The sequence below is a fragment of the Dryobates pubescens genome, chromosome 26 (genome assembly GCF_014839835.1).
Source record: "Dryobates pubescens isolate bDryPub1 chromosome 26, bDryPub1.pri, whole genome shotgun sequence".
NCBI lineage: Eukaryota > Metazoa > Chordata > Aves > Piciformes > Picidae > Dryobates > Dryobates pubescens.
In genome coordinates this window covers 7367911-7386723 of record NC_071637.1, presented here as the reverse complement: position 1 = coordinate 7386723, position 18813 = coordinate 7367911, and the positions used below count along the sequence as shown (strand labels likewise).

General features: G+C 52.3%; 1 protein-coding gene across 1 annotated transcript in view; it reads left to right on the top strand.

The window, feature by feature from the left end:
• Positions 1-4206: 4206 nt before the first annotated feature.
• Positions 4207-18813, top strand: part of B4GALT5 (beta-1,4-galactosyltransferase 5) — a 39850-nt gene continuing 25243 nt past the window's right edge. Inside the window, exon 1 of the mRNA XM_054173490.1 lies at positions 4207-4418. Within this exon, the coding sequence (XP_054029465.1) occupies positions 4292-4418 (127 nt within the window). The 5' untranslated portion in view covers positions 4207-4291. The remainder of the gene's footprint in view (positions 4419-18813) is intronic.

The window sequence follows — 18813 nt, the reverse complement described above, 5'->3', positions numbered from 1 at the left end:
GGTCTACAGCAATCCTGCTTGCAGGGAGCACCTTGTAGCATTCGGTGGCGTTTTTCCATCTCAATAAACAAATATCTGCCTTTGGTTGCCTTTCTGGTGCTGCCGACACATTGGTGTGAGATAAACCAGCAGTGCCTGTGGGTGGTCGAAAATGCCAGGGCCACTTAGGTGTGCTCTCATTGCCAAATTAAGTACACACCCTGTTGTGTCTTTCTGAAAACCTGCTGCATCAATAATTATGCTTATGATCTGGCACACAGTGAATGATCTGTGGAGTGACTTTTTATTGCCTATGCTGTCTCTGTGGGTGTGCATGTAGAAAATATTGAAGTTCCTGCTATGCATGCCTCCTCTGTGTCCTGCTCCTCCTCAAAGCTGGTGATGACACTGTGTTGGCTTTAAATGGAGCTGGAGCAAGCCCCATATTGCAAGGAAACTTTTAGTAAGAAAGAGAGGGAACACATTGCTTTTGCAAATCTGAGAGCTGGTCAACATCCAGTTCACCCCAAGTGTCTGAGCAACACAGCTCAGGTTCCCACTTTGCTCACAATCTGTCAGCAGAAACTCCAAAGAAGATCCAAAGCAAACAGCATTGCTGAGCATCTGGAGGAGTGACAAGGTGTGATGCTGACTGTCCTCACCTTTATAAATGGAGGCATTTTCCTAATCACAGGATTGAGTCTGTTCTGGAAAGTCTCTACCATTGGGGCTGAAGGTGCCATAAACTCCAAAGACCGTGAAACATTAGTGAGAGCTGTGACATCCTTGCACAAATCCATCCTTCACTGAAGTGGCAGAACAATTATTATCCTCCCAGATTAGACAGTCCAGGTTGAGCCTCTGTGTAAAGTGATAATCAGAGATGTGCAGTCAGAGTGAAGCTGACCATTTCAAACCCCCCAAATGAGGATTATGTTCCCCACAGCAATTCTTTTTACCTGACTGCCTGCTCTAGGGTCAGCTCCTGTGTAAGGCTCTGCTGCCAACCCCTCTGGGCAGCACTCCCCAACCCTGTCTACTCCCCACTGGCCTCTGGAATATGTGACACTACCTGTCAGAGATTTGAGACCTTGGGGTGCTTCCTGGGCAGCTGGGTTTGCTCCTTGCACGGTGTGAGGCAACTTCTCACCATCCTCTCCCATGGCTCCAGCACTCTGATGGCTGGGTTCAGGGTCCAAAATGCCAGACATTTGCCCAGCCTGACTGTGCCAGCATTCATCAGGAACAAGCAATGACAGCTGCCAGGTTGGTCTCCCACTCACAGCACTTGAGCAACTGGGTTGTTGCCACTGTCAATATGCAGCGCCGACCTCTCCAGACAGCATGTGGTGCAACAGTATCCATGACCTCCCTCTGAGCACTGCACTCGCACTGGGGCACCCCTAAGCCATCAAAACAGAGCTGTCCCTCCAGTGATGCAGAATGCCTTTTTATGCAGAGACATGCTCTAAGGGTGCAGCTCCATCTTCTTGTGAGTGTAGGTGCGCCGGCAGGACCTGTCCCACCATTCCTGTTCATGGCCACGCACCAACAGACCTTATCTTCCCCTTCAGGCTGCTGGCAAAGCTGCCCACACAAGCACCGCTGGTACACTAAACTCTGCAGAAAGTAGGACTTTGCTTATCTGCCCCATACTGAGAGGGCTGGAGTAGGTGGTGCAGGTTGGAGCACAGCAGGTGCCAGGACTCCTTTGGCATGAACCACCCACATGCTCTCTGCAACAGCCCAGCTTGGAAGTGGTCCCACCCTCAAGTCCTAACCTGGCCCTATGGAATCATCCAAGACTTTCAAATCTCTCTTCCTGATTTTGTTTTTGTTTTTTAATTGGAGGGAGAGTGGGTTTGGCCAGTGTCTCTAATCCTTTACCTGGGTTGCAGCAGAGAGTCAGAGCAGGGAGAAGAGGGGAAGTTAGTAAGCATAAAAGAAGGGGGAAAGTGAAGTGGGTTGACTGTGGCTGAGCTGAGCCCTGGGACAGAGAGAGAGAGAGAGGGAAGGTGAGTCAGAGCCAGGGCAGAGGGACAGGCATGTCCCAGCCTGGCTTCAGGGCTTCCCTGACTTCACTCCTCCATGACAGTCCCCATTGGCATGGCCCAGGCCTGGGAGTGAGTTTCTGGGTGGCTCCTCCAGCAATGTCATTGCTAATTAAATATGTTCAAAAGGTTAGATTACTGGTTGCGACAATGTCTCTCACCTTTGACCATGTCTGCATCAAACAAATCACAAACCAAGCAAGAGATATTCTTGGGTTTCCTTGCCCAAGGCATCCTTTTAGGAGTTGGATAAAAGTTATTTTGCCAACAGCAAATCCAGCCACCACTTGACCATGCAATTCTGCTGGAATAATGTGGGCTCCCAGAAGTTAAAAAGGCTCAGGATTTACTTATTTCAGTGAAGGTGTCAGTGGAGTGGCAACCCTGGAAAACAAGAACTAGTACCAGTTTCCTTGTTCCTGAAGCTGATGCAGCTCATGGAGTCTCCCCAGGGAAATCCCTGCTTTCCTCCTCAGCCTCCTGGCTCTTGAGGATTCCCTGTCATCAAGATCCTTCTGTACCATGGCACATTAAGAAAATTAGTACCTTACCTTTTAAAGAGGGATTTCCATTTTTCTGCTGATCTCTGCTCTTTTTTACTTTATCTTCATTTCTAACAAGAGTATATTTGTTGCCCATTTGTTGAATGTGGGCGTTGTTTTCTTTATTTGCCCTTACTGCATCCAGGATGGAAAGGCAGCTAATCTTTCCTTAGATTACTGAGATACAGAGCTCTACCTGGAGAGCCCTTTATCCCGTTGTCTGGCCTTGGGCTGATGTGGGACTGGTGCTGGGCACCCCCAGACAGGCTGGGTCAGAAGTTTGAATTGAGCAATGACTCTTTCCCTGCCAGGGAGAGGCTCACCCCTGGGATGTGGAGACAGTCAGGGACACAGCGGACACTTCCTGGCAGACGGTCTGTCACCACCTTCTACCCACTGACCATGGGGATGCCACTGCCTTTGTTGCCTACTGCATGTGGAGGCAACTGGCCTCTGCCCCACACCTGGCTCAAAGCCCCACTTCCCACCGTGATCCTGAGACCTGGACTTGGTCTGTTCAGCTCTATCTGTTGATGAAACAAGGAATGACCTCTCCTTTTGTCCTCCCTTGAACAAAGTCTGAGTTGCACAGCTTGCAGAATCATAAATGAGGCCAAAAAAAAAAATAAAGCAGCTTTGTGGGCTGGACTCTATGGGCTGCTCTGCAGATACTTCTTCTGGCTCCACTGATGGGGATGGCTTTTCTTCTCTCCCATTTTTTTCATTTTCAGGCATCTCCATTTCTCCTTCCAACTCCTCCCACACATGACAGAGGGACTGCCCACAAACATGTGCAAAAATACTTAATTACTCTTTAACCGACTGGGCTGCTGACTGCTGCCAGTGCTGATTATTGTGCCGACCGTGCTGACTTCGCCCCCTCTTCACTTCCACCCATCTGTGCCCATCATCTACTCCCAGGCTGTGCCTCTTCCCGTGCAATGTTTGGGGGGCACCCAGCACTTCTCCAAACAGAACCCTGCTGTCTGGTGGGCTGGGAGCTGGAGTGGGTTCAGGCCTTGTTCTCCTTGTGCTGGGTGTCCCAGGTTCATTACCAGGTGTGTAAGGACCATGGCTGGGTGCCCAAGGACCTTTGCCTGGTATTTCGAGGCCGTCAGTGGTACCGCAGATCCATGGCTGGATGCCCTTATGTATTTGCTGGGTGCCCTAGGACCACGGTCGGGTGTCCTGAGGCCACTGCCAGATGTGCCGGGGCCATCAGTGGAGTCCAAATCCATGGTTGGTTGCCCCTGGGTCATTGTCCAGTGTCCCACGGATGTCAGTGGTGCCCCACGTCAGTGGCTGGGTGCCCTAATGTCATTGCTGGGGTGTCCCAGGACCATTGCTGGCCGTCCCAGAAGCACGACCCAGTGTCCCGAGGTCACTGCCCATCACGATATCAGCAGTGCTCAGGCCCATGACCGGTGATCCTGAGTCAGTGCCCGGTGTGCTGGGACCTACAGCGGTGCCCAGGTCAACGGCCGGGAGCGCCAGGGCCACCGGGCGCGGGTCAGTCTCTACTAGGAGCGCCTCAGCAGCGGCGGCACTTTTCCAGCCGGTCCCCGCGACGCCCCGCCCCGCGCCTCCCGCCCCGCCCCGCCCATTCATGCGGCGGCACTGGGCGCGGGCGGCGGCTCGGAGCGGCCCCGGCGCGGCGCCTTCCGCCGGGCCTCGGCGCATGTGAGCGGCGGCAGCAGCGGCGGCGGCGGCGGATCGGCCATGCGGTGGCCCCGCGGCCCCCGCGGCGCCTGGCGGCTGCTGCCCCGGCGCTCGCTGCTGGCCGCGCTTTTCCTCTTCTCGCTCTCCTCCTCCTTTCTCTACTTCGTCTATGTGGCGCCGGGCATCGGTAAGCGGCGGGCCGAGGCCCGGGGCGCGGGGCGGGAGCACGCTGTTCTTGCACTAGAAACGCTGAGTAATCTGCTCCCGGCCGCATCGGGGGACCGCGGCATCCCCGGGGGACCGCGGCATCCCCGGCGGCCGCTGACTGGAGAGGGTCAGCCAGGGCCCGGCGCCCCTGGGCTGCGGCTTCGCGGTGCGCCGGGGCTCGGGACTGGGCAGCTCTACCTCGCCTCCCGCCGGCGCCGGGGAGAGCCCACAGCCGGGGTAGAGAGGCTTCCCCCGCAGGGTGTGTGGTGCCCGCTTGTGCCGCTCGGGGTGGACACACGGCGGGGTGGCGGTCCTCGCTGCGCGGAGGGGCCGCGGGAGGTGGCGGCCGCGCTGCCCGCGGTGCTGCCCCGGGCTGGTGGGGCCCGAGCGGTGCGGAGCCGAGCCGGGGGCAGCGAGCCTGCCGCCGGAGAGTTTGTTTTGAAGCCGTGGAGTGTTGTCCAAGTGCTTGTGGTCTAAACTCGCTCTCTGGCGAAAATCCTGCTCTTTTTGTCAAGTGATGAGATGAGGAGTGCGTGCTTTAGGAGGAGAGCGGACACGTTCCCATCTCTTCCGAGGTGTGCTTCGCAGGGGGCTTGAAGGAGCCGCGTACCCAAGCGGCTGGCACCTATTGCCGGTGCCAGTGGGGCTGTGCGCCCACCTTCTGTGAGATGCAGGCAGACTCGTGCCTCGGAAAGCAGCTGTTGTCTTCACAGGGTGTATCTCATTTCTGCAAGGAGCAGAAATGGTGCCAAAAATGTTCTGTTCGGAGAACCAGCCCAGCCTTTCCATAAGCCTTGGCTTAATCTGGCCTTCAGCTGAACTTCGGCAACTGTTTATTTCTATTAAAAAAGCATTTCCAAAGAAATCTTGCAAATGAGTTTCTCCTTGAAATGTCATTGGTATTGCTCATGCCATTCCTGGTTTAGACATCCCAAGGAGACCTTTCTGTGCTTTTCAAGGTGACTTCTCTGGGTTTTCATTTACAGATGATGTCCAATGGCTGCCACTGGTCTTTGGGAGCCTTTTCTGGGGCTAAGTAGGGGTTGACTGGTGTGTGAAGCCCTGCTCATGTCCTGGCCACAGCCCAAGTGAGGCTGCACATCCTGGGCCTCCTGGGCCAGGGTCCTGGTGTTCCAGGGCTTTGTTGTTGTGATGGGCAAGCCACCGAGCTCCTGGCCACGCTGCTGTCTTGCATCTGTTGGAAGCCAGTTTCACACTAGTGCCAATGGGTGGCATAGCCACTGCCTGCTCCCTCCATAAACAAAGCTCCTGACTCGTCTCATTCCTGTACTGCCATGGGGCCAGCAATCGTTTGATCTGATGCATCTTGCAGCCCTTTGCAGGGCTGGCATGAAGGAAGTCTTCTCCAAGAGCTGTGGCCTGGCTGTGGACAGGCTTTCTCAGGCCCAGGGGAATGTACAGTATAAGGAGAAAACTCAAGGATGGTTTTGTGCCTTTATTGGAATAGTCTAATTAATTTTATGGTGCTTTTCTATGATCACCAGTCTAGAGGTGCTGGAGATGCTGCTGTAGGGTATAAATTGCTCTTCAAGACCAACACTTTGCCCAGAGGCCTTTTCTTATACGACCTCAGCTAATACAGTCATGTCCTACCCAAAGTTCTTGCTGTCTGCCATGCTGGAAGAGAAGGCAGAGAGGTGAAGGTGGTCTCTGTCCCCACCCACCCATGGATGTCAGTGATGTTCTGAGTCATTTCCCCATCAGGTGACAGAAGATTTGCTGCCCCTTCCCCTTCTTCTTCTTCTTTTTTTTTTTTTTTTTTTTTTTTAACTCCCTTTTTCAGCCAAAAAACCCAGCCCAGCATTCCCAGGGCAGTTGGTCTCATCCAGCTTGGAGGGAGACCAGAGTGGTAAGGAGAAGCTTGGAAGAGGAGTGAGACAGGAGATGAGCAGAGCTGGGAATTAACAAATCAACCATGTGCTGTGTGATGAAGAGATGCTGTCAGCTGGGTGTTCTTGGAGCCTTTAGCCTGCCCAGCACCGCCTTGTGTGGTGTGGTTGGGCTGGGCTGGTTTTCTCTAGCTGCTAAAGGCCCTGAAGAAGCCCCTGCCCTAAAACTGTCCCTTGCAGGATGTGGTGAAGAAACAGCTAAAGGAAGACTTGTATCTCATTAGCTAAACCACAGGCAGAAGAGTGATTAATCTATTCCTTGATTGCACCCTAATTTAAAAATGTCCAAAGAAAAGATACCTGAAGCTGCAAGCAAGCTTGAGCTAGCAGGAGCCTGGGCCTGGAAGGATTTTCATCTGCTTGGTGCTGCAGGGAAGGGGTTCTTACAGCAAATCTCTGCTTGTTGGGGTCAGCAGCCAGTGGTGCCAGGGCTGGAGCCAGCCTGCCCTGCCTGGGCAGTGTCAGCCCCTCTAGGTTGGGAACAGCCCCACTGTAGAATGTCAGTGAAGATCTGAGCATCCCCATGGCAGTGTGCTGTCACTATGATGGAGGGCAGAGCTAGGCTGAGACTGTCCTTAAGACCCTTTTTGGAGGTGAGAGATGGTGAGGGGAAAAATTTCGTTGGTGTTGCCAAGGCTTGTTGTATTTGAGCAGTTGTGTGCTAGTATTAGAAGAAAACTGGGACAGTTGCACTTCTGGGTGCTCTCTCAGCACATTGGTGTGGAGCTAGTGTGCTTGCTGGCTAGGAAACTGCTCCTGCTGCCCTTTGGAGACAGAGGAGGAGAGCCCAGCCCAGCCCAGGCTCTGGGTTGCCTGGCCCAGTGCTGGCTGGTTGCGTAGCTGGCTATTGTGTTGGCTCTTTGCAGCCTAGGTCATGCCAGCGTGCCCTTGGTCTGCTGGAGACGGAAATGCAGGAAGAATTCATGTTTACTGTCAGCAACTTGCCACGCTTGGTACCCACTGAGAGCCCAGAGCCCTTGGGGCTTATGTTTGCGTTCTGCCCTGGTTTATGCGATGCCTGAGGTAGCTCCTCACTTCTGTCCTTCACCAAGGTTTCCTCCAATGAAACTGACGTTTTCTTCTGTCCCCAAGTTTGTGCAGAGCGATCCAATGTAAACAGCCAGTGCCACCTCATTGCCAGTGCTCACATCCAGTACCCGTGTGTCCTCCTAGCACACTACTCAAACAGTTTATATCCTTGGGCTCCCAAAGCCACCTTGGAAAGTAAATTGCCAGAGACGGAGCTGATGGCACAAATACAGCAAGCTCTCATTTTATTTGCTGTTGTTCCCTGGCGTCTGCTCGCTTTTGTCCCTGCGGTGGCTGGGGTGATGATGTGGGTCTGTCTCATGTAGCCATTGTGTGCTGGATGAGGCAGCCGATTGTTCTGCTTGGCGGTGAGCTGGGGCCGGGGCACGGCGGGGCTGGTGGAGAGGCAGCGGCTGGAAGCTCCAGGAGATGCCCTCATATCTGCACGGGTCCCTGCTGCCTGTCAGGGAAGCCCTGCGAGGCAGCAGGTACAGGGGCTATGCTTGCACAGGTCGGGACGTTGCCTTCGCTTGTTACCTTGCTTGGAGATCTTGCGAGCAGTGGCAGAGTAGAGGATTGCGGGGCAGGCTGTGCTTTCATTATGTGCAATTGCACTGACCTGGTCTTTGGAATAAGCAGAATTTGGCAGGGGTTGAACTATTTTGTCCTGATCTGGAATCTTTTCACAAGGCTCATTCCTGGCACTGAAACTTTTGCCATCCCAGGACAACTGCTCTCTGAGCTCCTCATTTCTCCAGAGGGGCTGTGTAGAAAAGGGCTTGTCAGAGTTATCCTGTCAATACCTGGACCCTGGTGTTGGTGCAAGGGTCCTCCAAGGAGCTAAGCTACAGTCTCAGAAAATGTCTTGTCTTGCTGGTTTTGTGCTCTGTTAACAGAGCCTGGGAAATCAAGGGAATTCCTTTCCTCAGCTGAAAACAGTAATGCTTTCACAAGCTGCTTGCACTGCAAGTTGCTGTTTCATCTTGATAACTCTTGCTGCAATAGTAGGAATTTCTTAGACCTTGGACTTGGTCCTTGTGGAGAGGGTGGCTGCTGCGTGGCTGGGAGGAGGGAGACCAAAGGCCTTCCCTAATGCTTGGGTAGCTGCTCTTGGCGTTTTCCTTGGTGTCTCTCCAGATGTTGGAGCCTTGTTATTTTATTGTATTTTTTTAAACTTAGGCTTGCACAGGAGTCTTACTTGGATCTGATGTAGAAAAATAATGCAGGGAATTTAAATTACTGGGTGAGAGATTGTTACCTTTGTGAGAGCTGCAATTCACTTGGGCTTTACTTCCTCAAAACTTATCAGGAATTGCTCCTGACCGGTTGTACAGGACATGAGGTAGCAGTGTTAGCCCTGAATTAGATTTGTGGCACAAGAACTTGATTTTGATCAGGCAGGAGTGCTTTGAAATGCTGTTCCTTCATGCTGTGAGGATGGCAGAAGGGGCGAGATGCCATCCCTGTCAGGATACTGGTGGCCAGCTCATCTGAGGAGTAGAGTGGTGGGCTGTGTGGCCTTGGCTTGGGCAGGCAGAGTTTGGGTGCAGATGCCCTTTTGGGCTGGCAATTTTCTGGGTGGCTGGGCACTGCCTGAGCAGGGACAGAAGGTGAAAGTGCAGCTTGGAATTACAGAATGATGTTTGTGCTGTTGTGGTTCTGGTTTTCATCTTCTAGGTCTTCCCTCTGCAGTGCAAGGGAGTGTGGTATTTTACTATGAAACACTGTCACTGCTGCCCTTCTTCACCCTCTTCTCCTTGAAAGATCTGCCAAGCAGCATTTCACATCCTAAGGAAGGAAGAGCCCAGTTCCTCAGCATATCCCATTGAGGTTTTTGCAGTTATTGGAAATGACAGGTTGTTAGAAATCCTCAAGTGAGTGTTCCTCCATACAAGAACTTGAGTTCAGGATCTCCTGTGCCATGTGTGGAAGGAGACTGGTGGTGGTTGTGGGAAATAGCTCCTGTGGTAGTACCACTTTCCTCCAGCACTGAGTCCCTAAAGGGCACATGCAAGCAGAATGGCTGAAGCTGTGCCTGCAAGAGTTGCTTCTGAGCAAACAAAGTGCTGGTGATGCCAAGGCCTTGGTTGGAGACCACCTTTTGATCAAGGCTAACAAATCACAAGGTTTCTTTGGGGGCAGTTGCATTAGTAAGTTTTCTTCACCTGTAAGCACCCGTGTTGTCTGTCAGGCACATCTGGTTTGGGTTATTTTGCTGGTGGCTTGCTGAGTGTTGCAACTGAGAGAACATGTGAAGAGTTCAGGTTTCATCTGTCTGTCTCGGAAAGGCCTGGCTTGTGGAAGCTGAGCAGGTCCCCAAAGCTTCGAAGTGCCAGTTCATTCCTGCAAATTAAGTACTCCAAAACCTCAGTGGTCTGCAATGGACCAAACCTCAAAGCAAAACCGTTGCTGCTGAGAGCCCAGACCTCTGGGACACCTGATCTTCATGGGCTTGGGAGGCCATGGAAAGCCAGGGCTTCAGGAGGTGCTTGGGCACTTCATGTGGCTGCTGTTTCTGGTGGAGATAAGGGCTCTGACATTGCTGCTTTGTTTCCTGGGCTGATCATCTGCCCCTTTTCCAGGTGGACTCATTAATTGCATTAACTCGGGCAGCATCTGCTCTGCAGGGTATGATGAACACCCTGGGGGAATGGAGATGAGCAGTGTGGGGAGCTCTATGTTTACACTTGTTCTTATTTGAATGCTGTTACTCTTGGTGGATTTTAATATGGAGGCAGTGCATAGAGTGCTTAATTTACTTGAGACTTCTGGGGAGCCTCACACAGGTGACACCGGTGGTGCTGGCTGATGCGTTGTTGGCTGGGTAAGGCTCTGCAGAGCCCTCCGATCTCCCTGTGCCAGCACCGAGGGATGCACAGCCTCAAAGAGAAACTGATGGGGAGCTCTACAGAGCCAGAAAATCTTTGCCTGAACAGCTTTATTTTTAAAGCATCATTGTTACACTATAATATGTGCTTACTTTGACAAAACCTTTGCCGGGTTATTTTAGTAATGTTTCTTCTCATACTGTCTTTTTCTCTTCCTTCTTTGCATTTGGAGTATTGTTCTGACCATGATTTGTCTGACAGCATTTTGAACACTGGTGCATTAGGAGGGTTGGTGTGTATTTGGTTGGCTTTTTTGGCATCTGCTGTAAATACCGTGGGTACTAGTCCTGTCCTGAGAGATGGAGCAGAAAATGTCTGGTGGACTGTGCTGTTGAAATGCAAAAACCCCCCAGCCCAACTCAGACATTTTTGAGAGATGTTTGTGGGTGTGGGTTTAGGGTTTTTTTTGAGAATGTGAAATGGAGAGTGTTAAAAAGGCCAGGGCTTTTAGCCTTAATCCAGAACTGCTATTATTTTGAAAGGCAAGGTGGAATGAAAAGCTGAGGGGTGATGTCAGTGCCTGGCAGGAAAACCTCTCTTGGCCATCCTCATCTGCTGCTTGGAAGGGCCCCAGGGGTGACAGAGGGACAGCAAGCGTGACCTCCATCCTGGTGAGAAGCATCCTTGTGGATGCAGCAGTGGTGTGGAGTGTGGTGAGCAGGGTGGTGGTGCCCTTTTCCCATTGCAAAAATAGTTTTCTGGGACTTGCTGATCTTGTTCAAAGAAAGTGAAGGAGCTGTGTCTGGGAGGCAGGCAGATTTGGAGGGGTCCCTTGTGCTCTCTGGTCACTGCAGCTGTTTTGTATGAAGCCACAAGCTTTAGTGCATCTCGAGACTTTGTTTTTCTAAGGCATATAAATATTACGTCAGGGAGCAAGAAGCTCAGTTTGAGCTCCTGCCTCACTCCTGGTTACATGGGGCTGATGAGGAGGTTTGTTTGAATGCATGTGACTACCCTGTGTGAGACTTACTTATTTCTAGATTTTTGGGTTTGAGGTACAAAGCCAATGGGCTCATCTCTTTACAAGCCTGTTGTTGTGTGTTACATCCCCTGGGTGACACAAATCCCTCCAAAGCACTCATCCTGGAGCCCCTCTGAAGATGCTGTGGGGGTGCTGCCCAGTGCCCTTTGCATCTGAGAGAACCCTGGCCAGGGCATCCATCCCTGGCCCCCTGGCACTTGCTGCAGGGATGTGGCTGCCTCCAGGGGATGTGGGTTCAAATAGGACTGTGGGTTTTTTCACTGGGTTGTGCCTCAGTTTCTGAGCTCTGTGGTGGCTTGCTGTGTTAGAAAGTTGCTGCTCTTCTGCCCTGATGAGCAGGTACCGGTCTCTGTGATGCTTGCCTGAGCTGTGTGCTCCCAGCCCGTGCCTGCAAAGCTGTTCCCTCCCTGTGCCTTTCTGATCTGAAAGGTAAAGCTTGGGAATTTTTCCTCTATGGAGGATGCCACTGCAAATGTAATGGAAGAAAACAAATCCAGGCAAAACACCACCCTGCACAGCTGTGAGTTGGACTAAGCAGTCTTCAGCCAGTGTTTGCATATCTAGGGAGTTTTATGGCACAATAATGGATCTGGTTTACTTGAATGCTGTTGCCATACAAACAATCAAAGGAACCTCTCGAATCCTGGCGCTGCATTCACCACCTCCTTTGCGTTGGAGAGGCTGGGGACCAAGCTGTGCTGAAACTTTAAATATGCTGACATGCTGCCAAAAGGCTCCTGCACCAGGATCAGAGGGTTACCCTGTAATGAGGAGGACAAGCTGGCGAAGGTCTGTGTGGTGCTTGCAACAGAGGAGCACACGCTCGTCACTCCTGGTGTCTCCCCTCAGCCAGCAGGTTGGGAGAGGCTGCCTCTTGAACAAGGATTTTGGATGCAAAGTGGTGAAGATGGCTGCACGAATTCTCACCTCTAAACCCCAAATGTACAAAGCATACCGAATAAGAGAGGAAAGCAAACACTGCAGTGCACCAGGCAGTTTAGTGCTACCTGATATATTTTGATTTTCCTCACCTAGTTGGCAGGAAAAGGAAAGCCATTCAGTGCAGTTCCTGCTTTTTGTGCCCTCTGTCTGCGTCAGCGCTGGCAGCAGGCTGCAGGCTGTGGCACCTTGTGCAATGGCTGCTCTTGCTAAAACACCCAGCCAGGTGGCTGGGGGCTGTGTGGCAAGGGAAGCAAAGTGGGGAAGCTGCTGGGAGCTGGAAACTGATGCATGGACCAGCCAGTAGATAAAGCAGCTGAGATGGCTGTGTTCCACGGCAGGAAAGCCCAGAGCTGTCGTAGCTTGAAACAAGTGTGGGCCACGCTCAAGGCGTGCAGTGTTTTCTGCACTAGGGCTGCAGCAACCTGCATTCAGGGAGAAAATGGTGGAGGTTTAAGTTCCTGTGGCAAAAGTGGGGTTCCTTGGAGCAGGGAGGGCTACAGGGTGGCACCTGTCTGCAGCAGCCCTGCAAGTGCAGCCGGCTCCCGCGGGAGTGTGAAATGCTTCCACACATGCAGCTCACTCTTACTCTGCAGTCATATTTTTTTTCCCCCTCAGTGTTTTTCCAACTCATGTCTTGCTGCCAGAGTCCATATTAATAATGCATGACTTTTTTTTCTTTCCTTTTTTTTTTTTTTTAAATGGTGTTTCCTTCCCAGCATCCCTTTCAGCTGCTGAGTCAGAGAAGATTGTTATAGCAGCAACCTCTGAAGTGGTGAAATGCCCCTGCAATGCTCAACTGCTGTCATTTATCATCCTGGCTCCTCTGCGGGCAGCCCTTTCCCTTGCCCAGCGCTGGGTGAGGATACCAATGCCAAAAGCCTGATTCCTGCTGCGCCAGCTGGTGACTGGCGAGATCTGCTGCACTGAGCCTTCCTGGGTAGTGTTTGATTAAAGCAGATACCACCTTTGCTGGTTTTTGGGTTTGAAATCCTGTGAAGTTTTTTTTTTTTTTCCCCTGAGACTGCTTTGGGATTGTGGCCAAGATTTGTTTTTTTTCTCCCTTTCTCCTTACTAATTCTTGAATCAATTCCTTTCCTCCTTCCCTGCACTCCTCCCGAGATCTGTGCCTGGGCTTTTTAAGGTAATTGATATGACAGAAGCCACATAACGTGTTAACATGGTTAAATTAACTTAAAATCCTTCCAGTGGCTGGTGAAACGTGCCTGGCTGCTATGGGAAGCCTAGAAGCTGCTTAATGCAGCATGGAACAGGGATTTGCAGGGCTCCTGCCTTTGGGTTGGGATCAAGCCCTGGAGAGTCACCTCCCTGCAGAGTTGGGTCTGAAACCTGGAGGGAAATAAGGAGCAATAGTGCTTTTCAGGGAATTTGTCTTCTAGTGACTCAAATAATAAATATGCCAGAGTCACAGGGAGCAGATCTCTCTTGTCCTACATAGGAGTGTGACTTTTTTTTGTTTGGGTGGAAGTGGCTGCAGGGAGAATCACTGGTGGGGAGCAGGGTCACAGAGCCTCAGACTGGTAAGGAGGATCCTTGGGCCTGGGAAACAGCATCCCCATAGTCTTCTGCCACAGTGTATTTTAAAAGACTCTCCTGTAAATTTATAGAGTTACCCAAGAGCCAAGCAGGAGAGGAGCAGGGCTCACCTGGAGAAGAGAGTTGTTTCCTTTTTTGACTCAAACTGCCTCATTCCCATGTCCTACTGTTGGGGTGGCACAGCATGTGTGTGCTTGTGCTGGCATCTGTGTTGGGAAGTGCAGAGGATGGAGAGAGGCAGTCTGGGACCTGGGAGGGAAGTGATGTTGCCCTTCCTTGTCACAGCTGGTTAGAGCTGCTGACCGGATGGTGTTCTCACCCTTGGGAGTGGAGTATGCATGTGAGGCTGACCCTGGCTGCCCACCTCCATCTCGGCCAAGGCCACTCTGACCCTGGCTGCCCACCTCCATCTCGGCCAAAGCCACTCTGACCCTGGCTGCCCACCTCCGTCTCGGCCAAAGCCACTCTGACCCTGGCTGGTCACCTCCATCTCACCCAATGCCTGGCTGTTGCCTGTCCAGCAGTGGGAATAGCTGTCTTTGGCATGGCATGCTTCCCTCTCAGCTCACAGGCCTTTCTGCTAAGGCTCTACAAACACTGTGCTACTGATTCATTCCTCCTGAGGAAGGGGAACCAAGGCGAGTATGTTAGAAATTCCCCCAAAGCTGCAGTGTATCCTCCTTCCACCCTGCAGCCTGGCTCCTTTGCTCAGGGTCAGTGATTTCTCCTGCTGTGGACTGTTTTAGGGCTTTGCTGTTTCTCAGGTGCCCACTGCCCTGGCCACAGGGCAAGCCTGGAGGTACCATCTCTGTGCCCTCTGGGCAAGCTTTCTCTGGATGGCTTTTGCCTGTTACAGGATGGAGCTTTGCAGAAGGATGTCCTGGACTTCTGTGCCTTGAGTCCATACAGGCTTGCCAGAGTGGTGGTGGCAAGAAGTTGCCTTCTTGCTGCAACAGGCAGCTGCCCCAGTGCTTCTGCCTGCACTCAAGGGGCACCTTCACACTGCGGGCACCCTGCTTGCCTGGCAGCAAAACACCATCACCACCCACAACAGCGAGACGAGCGACTTGCTTCTCGGCTAACAAGATTTAGGTGGATTATGCTCTGTATTTAATCAAGGGCTAAGCTCATTGCCTTATTTGAAATGGATCAAAGCCCTTGAAAATGCCAGCCTGGAGACCAGCTACGGAGTGAGAATATTACTCAGCTTATGTGTGGTGAGGCTTGCTTTCGAAGAAGCTTGGTAGTTTAGCAGGCGTGCATTTGGACCTGAACAGGGACCAAAAGCAAAACCAGGTGGGAAGTCTGAAGCTATGAGGAGGTAGAAGCATGCAAATGTTCATTCAGCTTCCCAGAGGATTTGGGGGCAAAAAGGCTTCCTTCTCTAGCTTTCTTTGCAACAGTCTTTCCTTGCTGGCAGGTAGGGGAGGTGCTCTGGCCTTTGGCAGTCAGGCTTTCACCTCCTAGAAAAGCAGTTGTCTTCTGTGTGGGCATGGGTGGCTCTGCAGCAGGGACCAGATTCTCCAGTGCCTTTGCAGGGAGCCCCACATACCCTTTCAGTGGCCATCAGCAGTGCTGGAATTCATAAGGATCTCATCTTACTTTTTCCTCTTCCCCACAGCAGTGTTGTGCTGGCACCCTGTGGAATTTGGCTGTGACAATAAAGAAGCCCATGCTTGGTTGCAGAGGAATAAAGCAGACGATGAGCTTGCTGCTCTTCTTCCCTAGAGAAGATAGCTCCTTGCTCTGGTGCTTGTTGTGGGTAGGAGCCCAAGTCTTGCAGCAGGAACAGCTCTCCTATTTCACAGGGCAGCAGGTTGTCAGCTGTGGGACTCCAGCTTGACTTGGTAGCAGCAGGCACTGCCCTGCCTGCAAGTTGTCTTGCTGTGGGGCCAGGAGGGGTCTGGCACTCTGCCTGCACCCAGACCTGGCCCCAGGAGCAATGCATGGGGTGAGAGGGGACCGGTGGTAGATGTGCAGCAGACCTACTGTGTGCCAAGGCAGGTGGAAGGAGCTGTTGCTGTAAGCAGATATTGAGGCAAGTTCAAATGACTTTCCCCTTAAGAGCTGAGTGTGCTCAATGGGTAACAGCCCAGTGTCCACCTGGGGATGTGCTTTGCCAGGGTCTGCCTGCAGTGATAGGGCAAGGGTGTCCAGGGTGCACAGCTGTCTCCTTCCTTCAAGTTCAGGGGCATTTTGCTGTGAGAGGTGTTGGTGCTTGTGGGTGTCCTGTCCCCATGTCTGTGGTCAGCATGTTGTGAGCATGCTCTGTGCTACTTCACTGCTGTGTGACAAGCTGTCCCAACTGGGCTGGGCAAGCTGTTGAAAATACACCAGCTATCCAAACCACCTTTTCTCTTCCTCAAAAAGTGAAGTTTATTCCAGTAACTGCCTTCCATCTCACTGCCATTTGACATAAAGAGGGCAGCTGCAGCTTGCAGCTCCCCTGCTCCATGGACGTGACTGTTGGCACTGCCTGCAGAGCAGAAAATACCCTGACCAAATGGCTTGTCTGGAGGAGACTGCTGGAGGACAGATAATGGTGACTTCTGCTTTGAGGTGAACCAACCTGTGCAGTTATCAGGTCGTGGGTTGCTGCTCCTTCCCTTTCACTTAAAGCAGTGATGGTGGAGCTTTGCAAACATCTCTCCCCTTGGATTCTCAGACCTCCTGGTGGTTTTGCCTCACTGTGTGCTGCTGCAGAGAGAACCTTGGAGTAAATGCAGGGAGATAAATTCAGCCATGTCCTTCCCACCTGTGCTGCAGGCATGAGTCTCCCTGGCTGCCCCATTTCTCTTGCCTGTGGCATGAGCCTTTGTGTAGTACTGGCCCAGCTTCTTGTGACAGCTGCATGCAAAGTGTCCCCATGTTTAATTTATTGCTTATCAAACCAGCAAATGAGGCTTTGCCTTGGTTCTCCTCCAGCCCACGCCCATTATGTGTCCTCCTGCCCCAACTTGCATTTGTAATTACAGACATGGATTGGTCAAGCTTCTTTTTGTGTTCCAGAGGCCTCACCAGACTTGCTAGCTCGCAATCATCCTTCAGTGCTGGCTTTCTGGTGTCTTGGGTCGTATCAAATGGTCTTACAGTTCCTAGGCTGCAGCACTGGGATGTCTGCTGGTACTTGGCCCTGCTGAACAGCTCCAGGGTTGCTAGTTCTGTGCGTTGGGTTGGGAAGGTCCAGAGGGCCAGAGCAGATGAAGAGCTGTGCTGGGGGGATGGGGAGGGGACGCTGTCCTGCTTCAGGGCACTCCAATTTAACCCTGCTGTCACCCAATTCAAAAAGGGAAAACACCAGTCAACACAGGCATTGTACACAGGAATTGTCTGCTTTGCTGCTGCACTGCAGAAAGCTGAGAGCAAAGCAGGGCTCGTGGTGAGTGCTGACACCAAACCTTTCCCCCTCCCCGTGCTGCTTCCCCCAGCTGCCTCCCCCTCTGTGTGTGGGGCACTGAATCTCTGTCTGGAAATCCCCCCAGTTGCAGGATGTTGCTGAAGAGCAACACTGTGTTCGTAGGGCTGTGTTTGCAGAGCACTGCCAAGGGCTCGACTGCACAGAGGGTGAGGGAGCAGAGGAGGGTGGTGGGTAGCTGTAATACCCTGGAGAAGCAAACACAACCTGGATAAATTGGGTAACTTGAGTGGATAAATCAGTGTCATCTAAAATAGTTTTATTTGGTGTGGAGGGAAGGGCTGCTGCCTTGGCCAGGAGGAGGAGGGATAGGCTGTTGCATTGTTGTGGGCTGGTGCCATGCTCAGTGGGTTGGAGTGGCTGTTGTGGGTAGGGTCCATGGGATGCTTGGTTGGCGTCTTCCCCACAGCCCCTTGGGTTGCTCTGGCCCACAGGGATTCCTGCCCTTGCCACCTACTTAGTTCCTCCCAGGTGCTCCCAAACCTGGGGGTGTCTGCAATAGCCAGCCCTGCCTATTTGAAGTGAAAGGATGTTTTCAGAGGGAGAAGAGAAGGTTATTAAGCCTCTGCTGAAGCTGCATTTGCTTCTAGCTGTCCTGTATGGAGCTCTCCTAGTACTTGGCAGGGCAGTGGCATGCTGCCCAAACCCACCCTGGCCCCAAACCCACTGGGGAGCTTCTCTGGTGCATCTTCATGAGGTGCATGTTGAGACATATGGTGGTTTGGTGTGGTATTTTTAGGATGCAAAGCAGATGAGGCATCCTCAAGACCTAAAAACACTCTTGATGCACTTGTGAGTTTAGCTTCCCACTAGCTACATGGGGAATGGAAGCCAAGGAGATCTTAAATGAAAGCTGGGTGTGAGAGGGGACAGAAATCAGAAGCTGATACATCTGAACTCTGTGTACAATCCTGGGGAGTTGCTTGGGGAAGGGCAGGGAAGCTCATGCCAGTATCACAAAGACTTCTCTGTTTCTGAAAGTCCAGGACAGGGAGATGCCACAGGGACTGGCACTGCCCTGGTGCTGGAGGTGGCCAATGTTTGCTTCTAGTATTTCTGAGCCATTCCACCCTCCCTGTTTGCAAGCTGAGCATCCCTGTGGTCTGCAGTGTCTCACTCTGCCTCTCCCTGGGGTTTGGTTGTGCAGGAGGGTGCCAGTGTGCTCCCAGCTGTCCCAGAGCTCACCCTTGTGCTGTGGTGGCAAAGCACCAAGCTACTTCCTGGTTCTGGCTCTCGTTCTGCCTTGCTTGTGCCTCCCCTGGTCCTACTTGCAGGCCAGGTCCTACTTGCAGGCTGTGGTAGAGGCTGGAGCAGGCTTTGGGTGCTGCACCTGTGCTAGCCACCCCCCCAACACCTACACCCCCCCCACCTCCCGAAGGACTTCTGGAGCTGCTGTATCTAAACCCTGCTCCTGATCCCAAACCAAGGGATGTGCCTGCCTGCTAGAAATAATTCTCCTCCTCACTTGCCAAGTGCAGCTGCTCCATATCCTAAGAAATTTGTGCAGTGGGCAAGCTGGGCATGGCAGGGGTCCTGCATGGCATCTGCACAGGACTGCAGTGGACTGCTCAACCTGGGCAGTGCTGGCCTCTCCTTCCCAGCATGTTTATCTTTTCCATGGTAGCTGAATGTCTGCCTCTTGTTTGCAGAGCTTG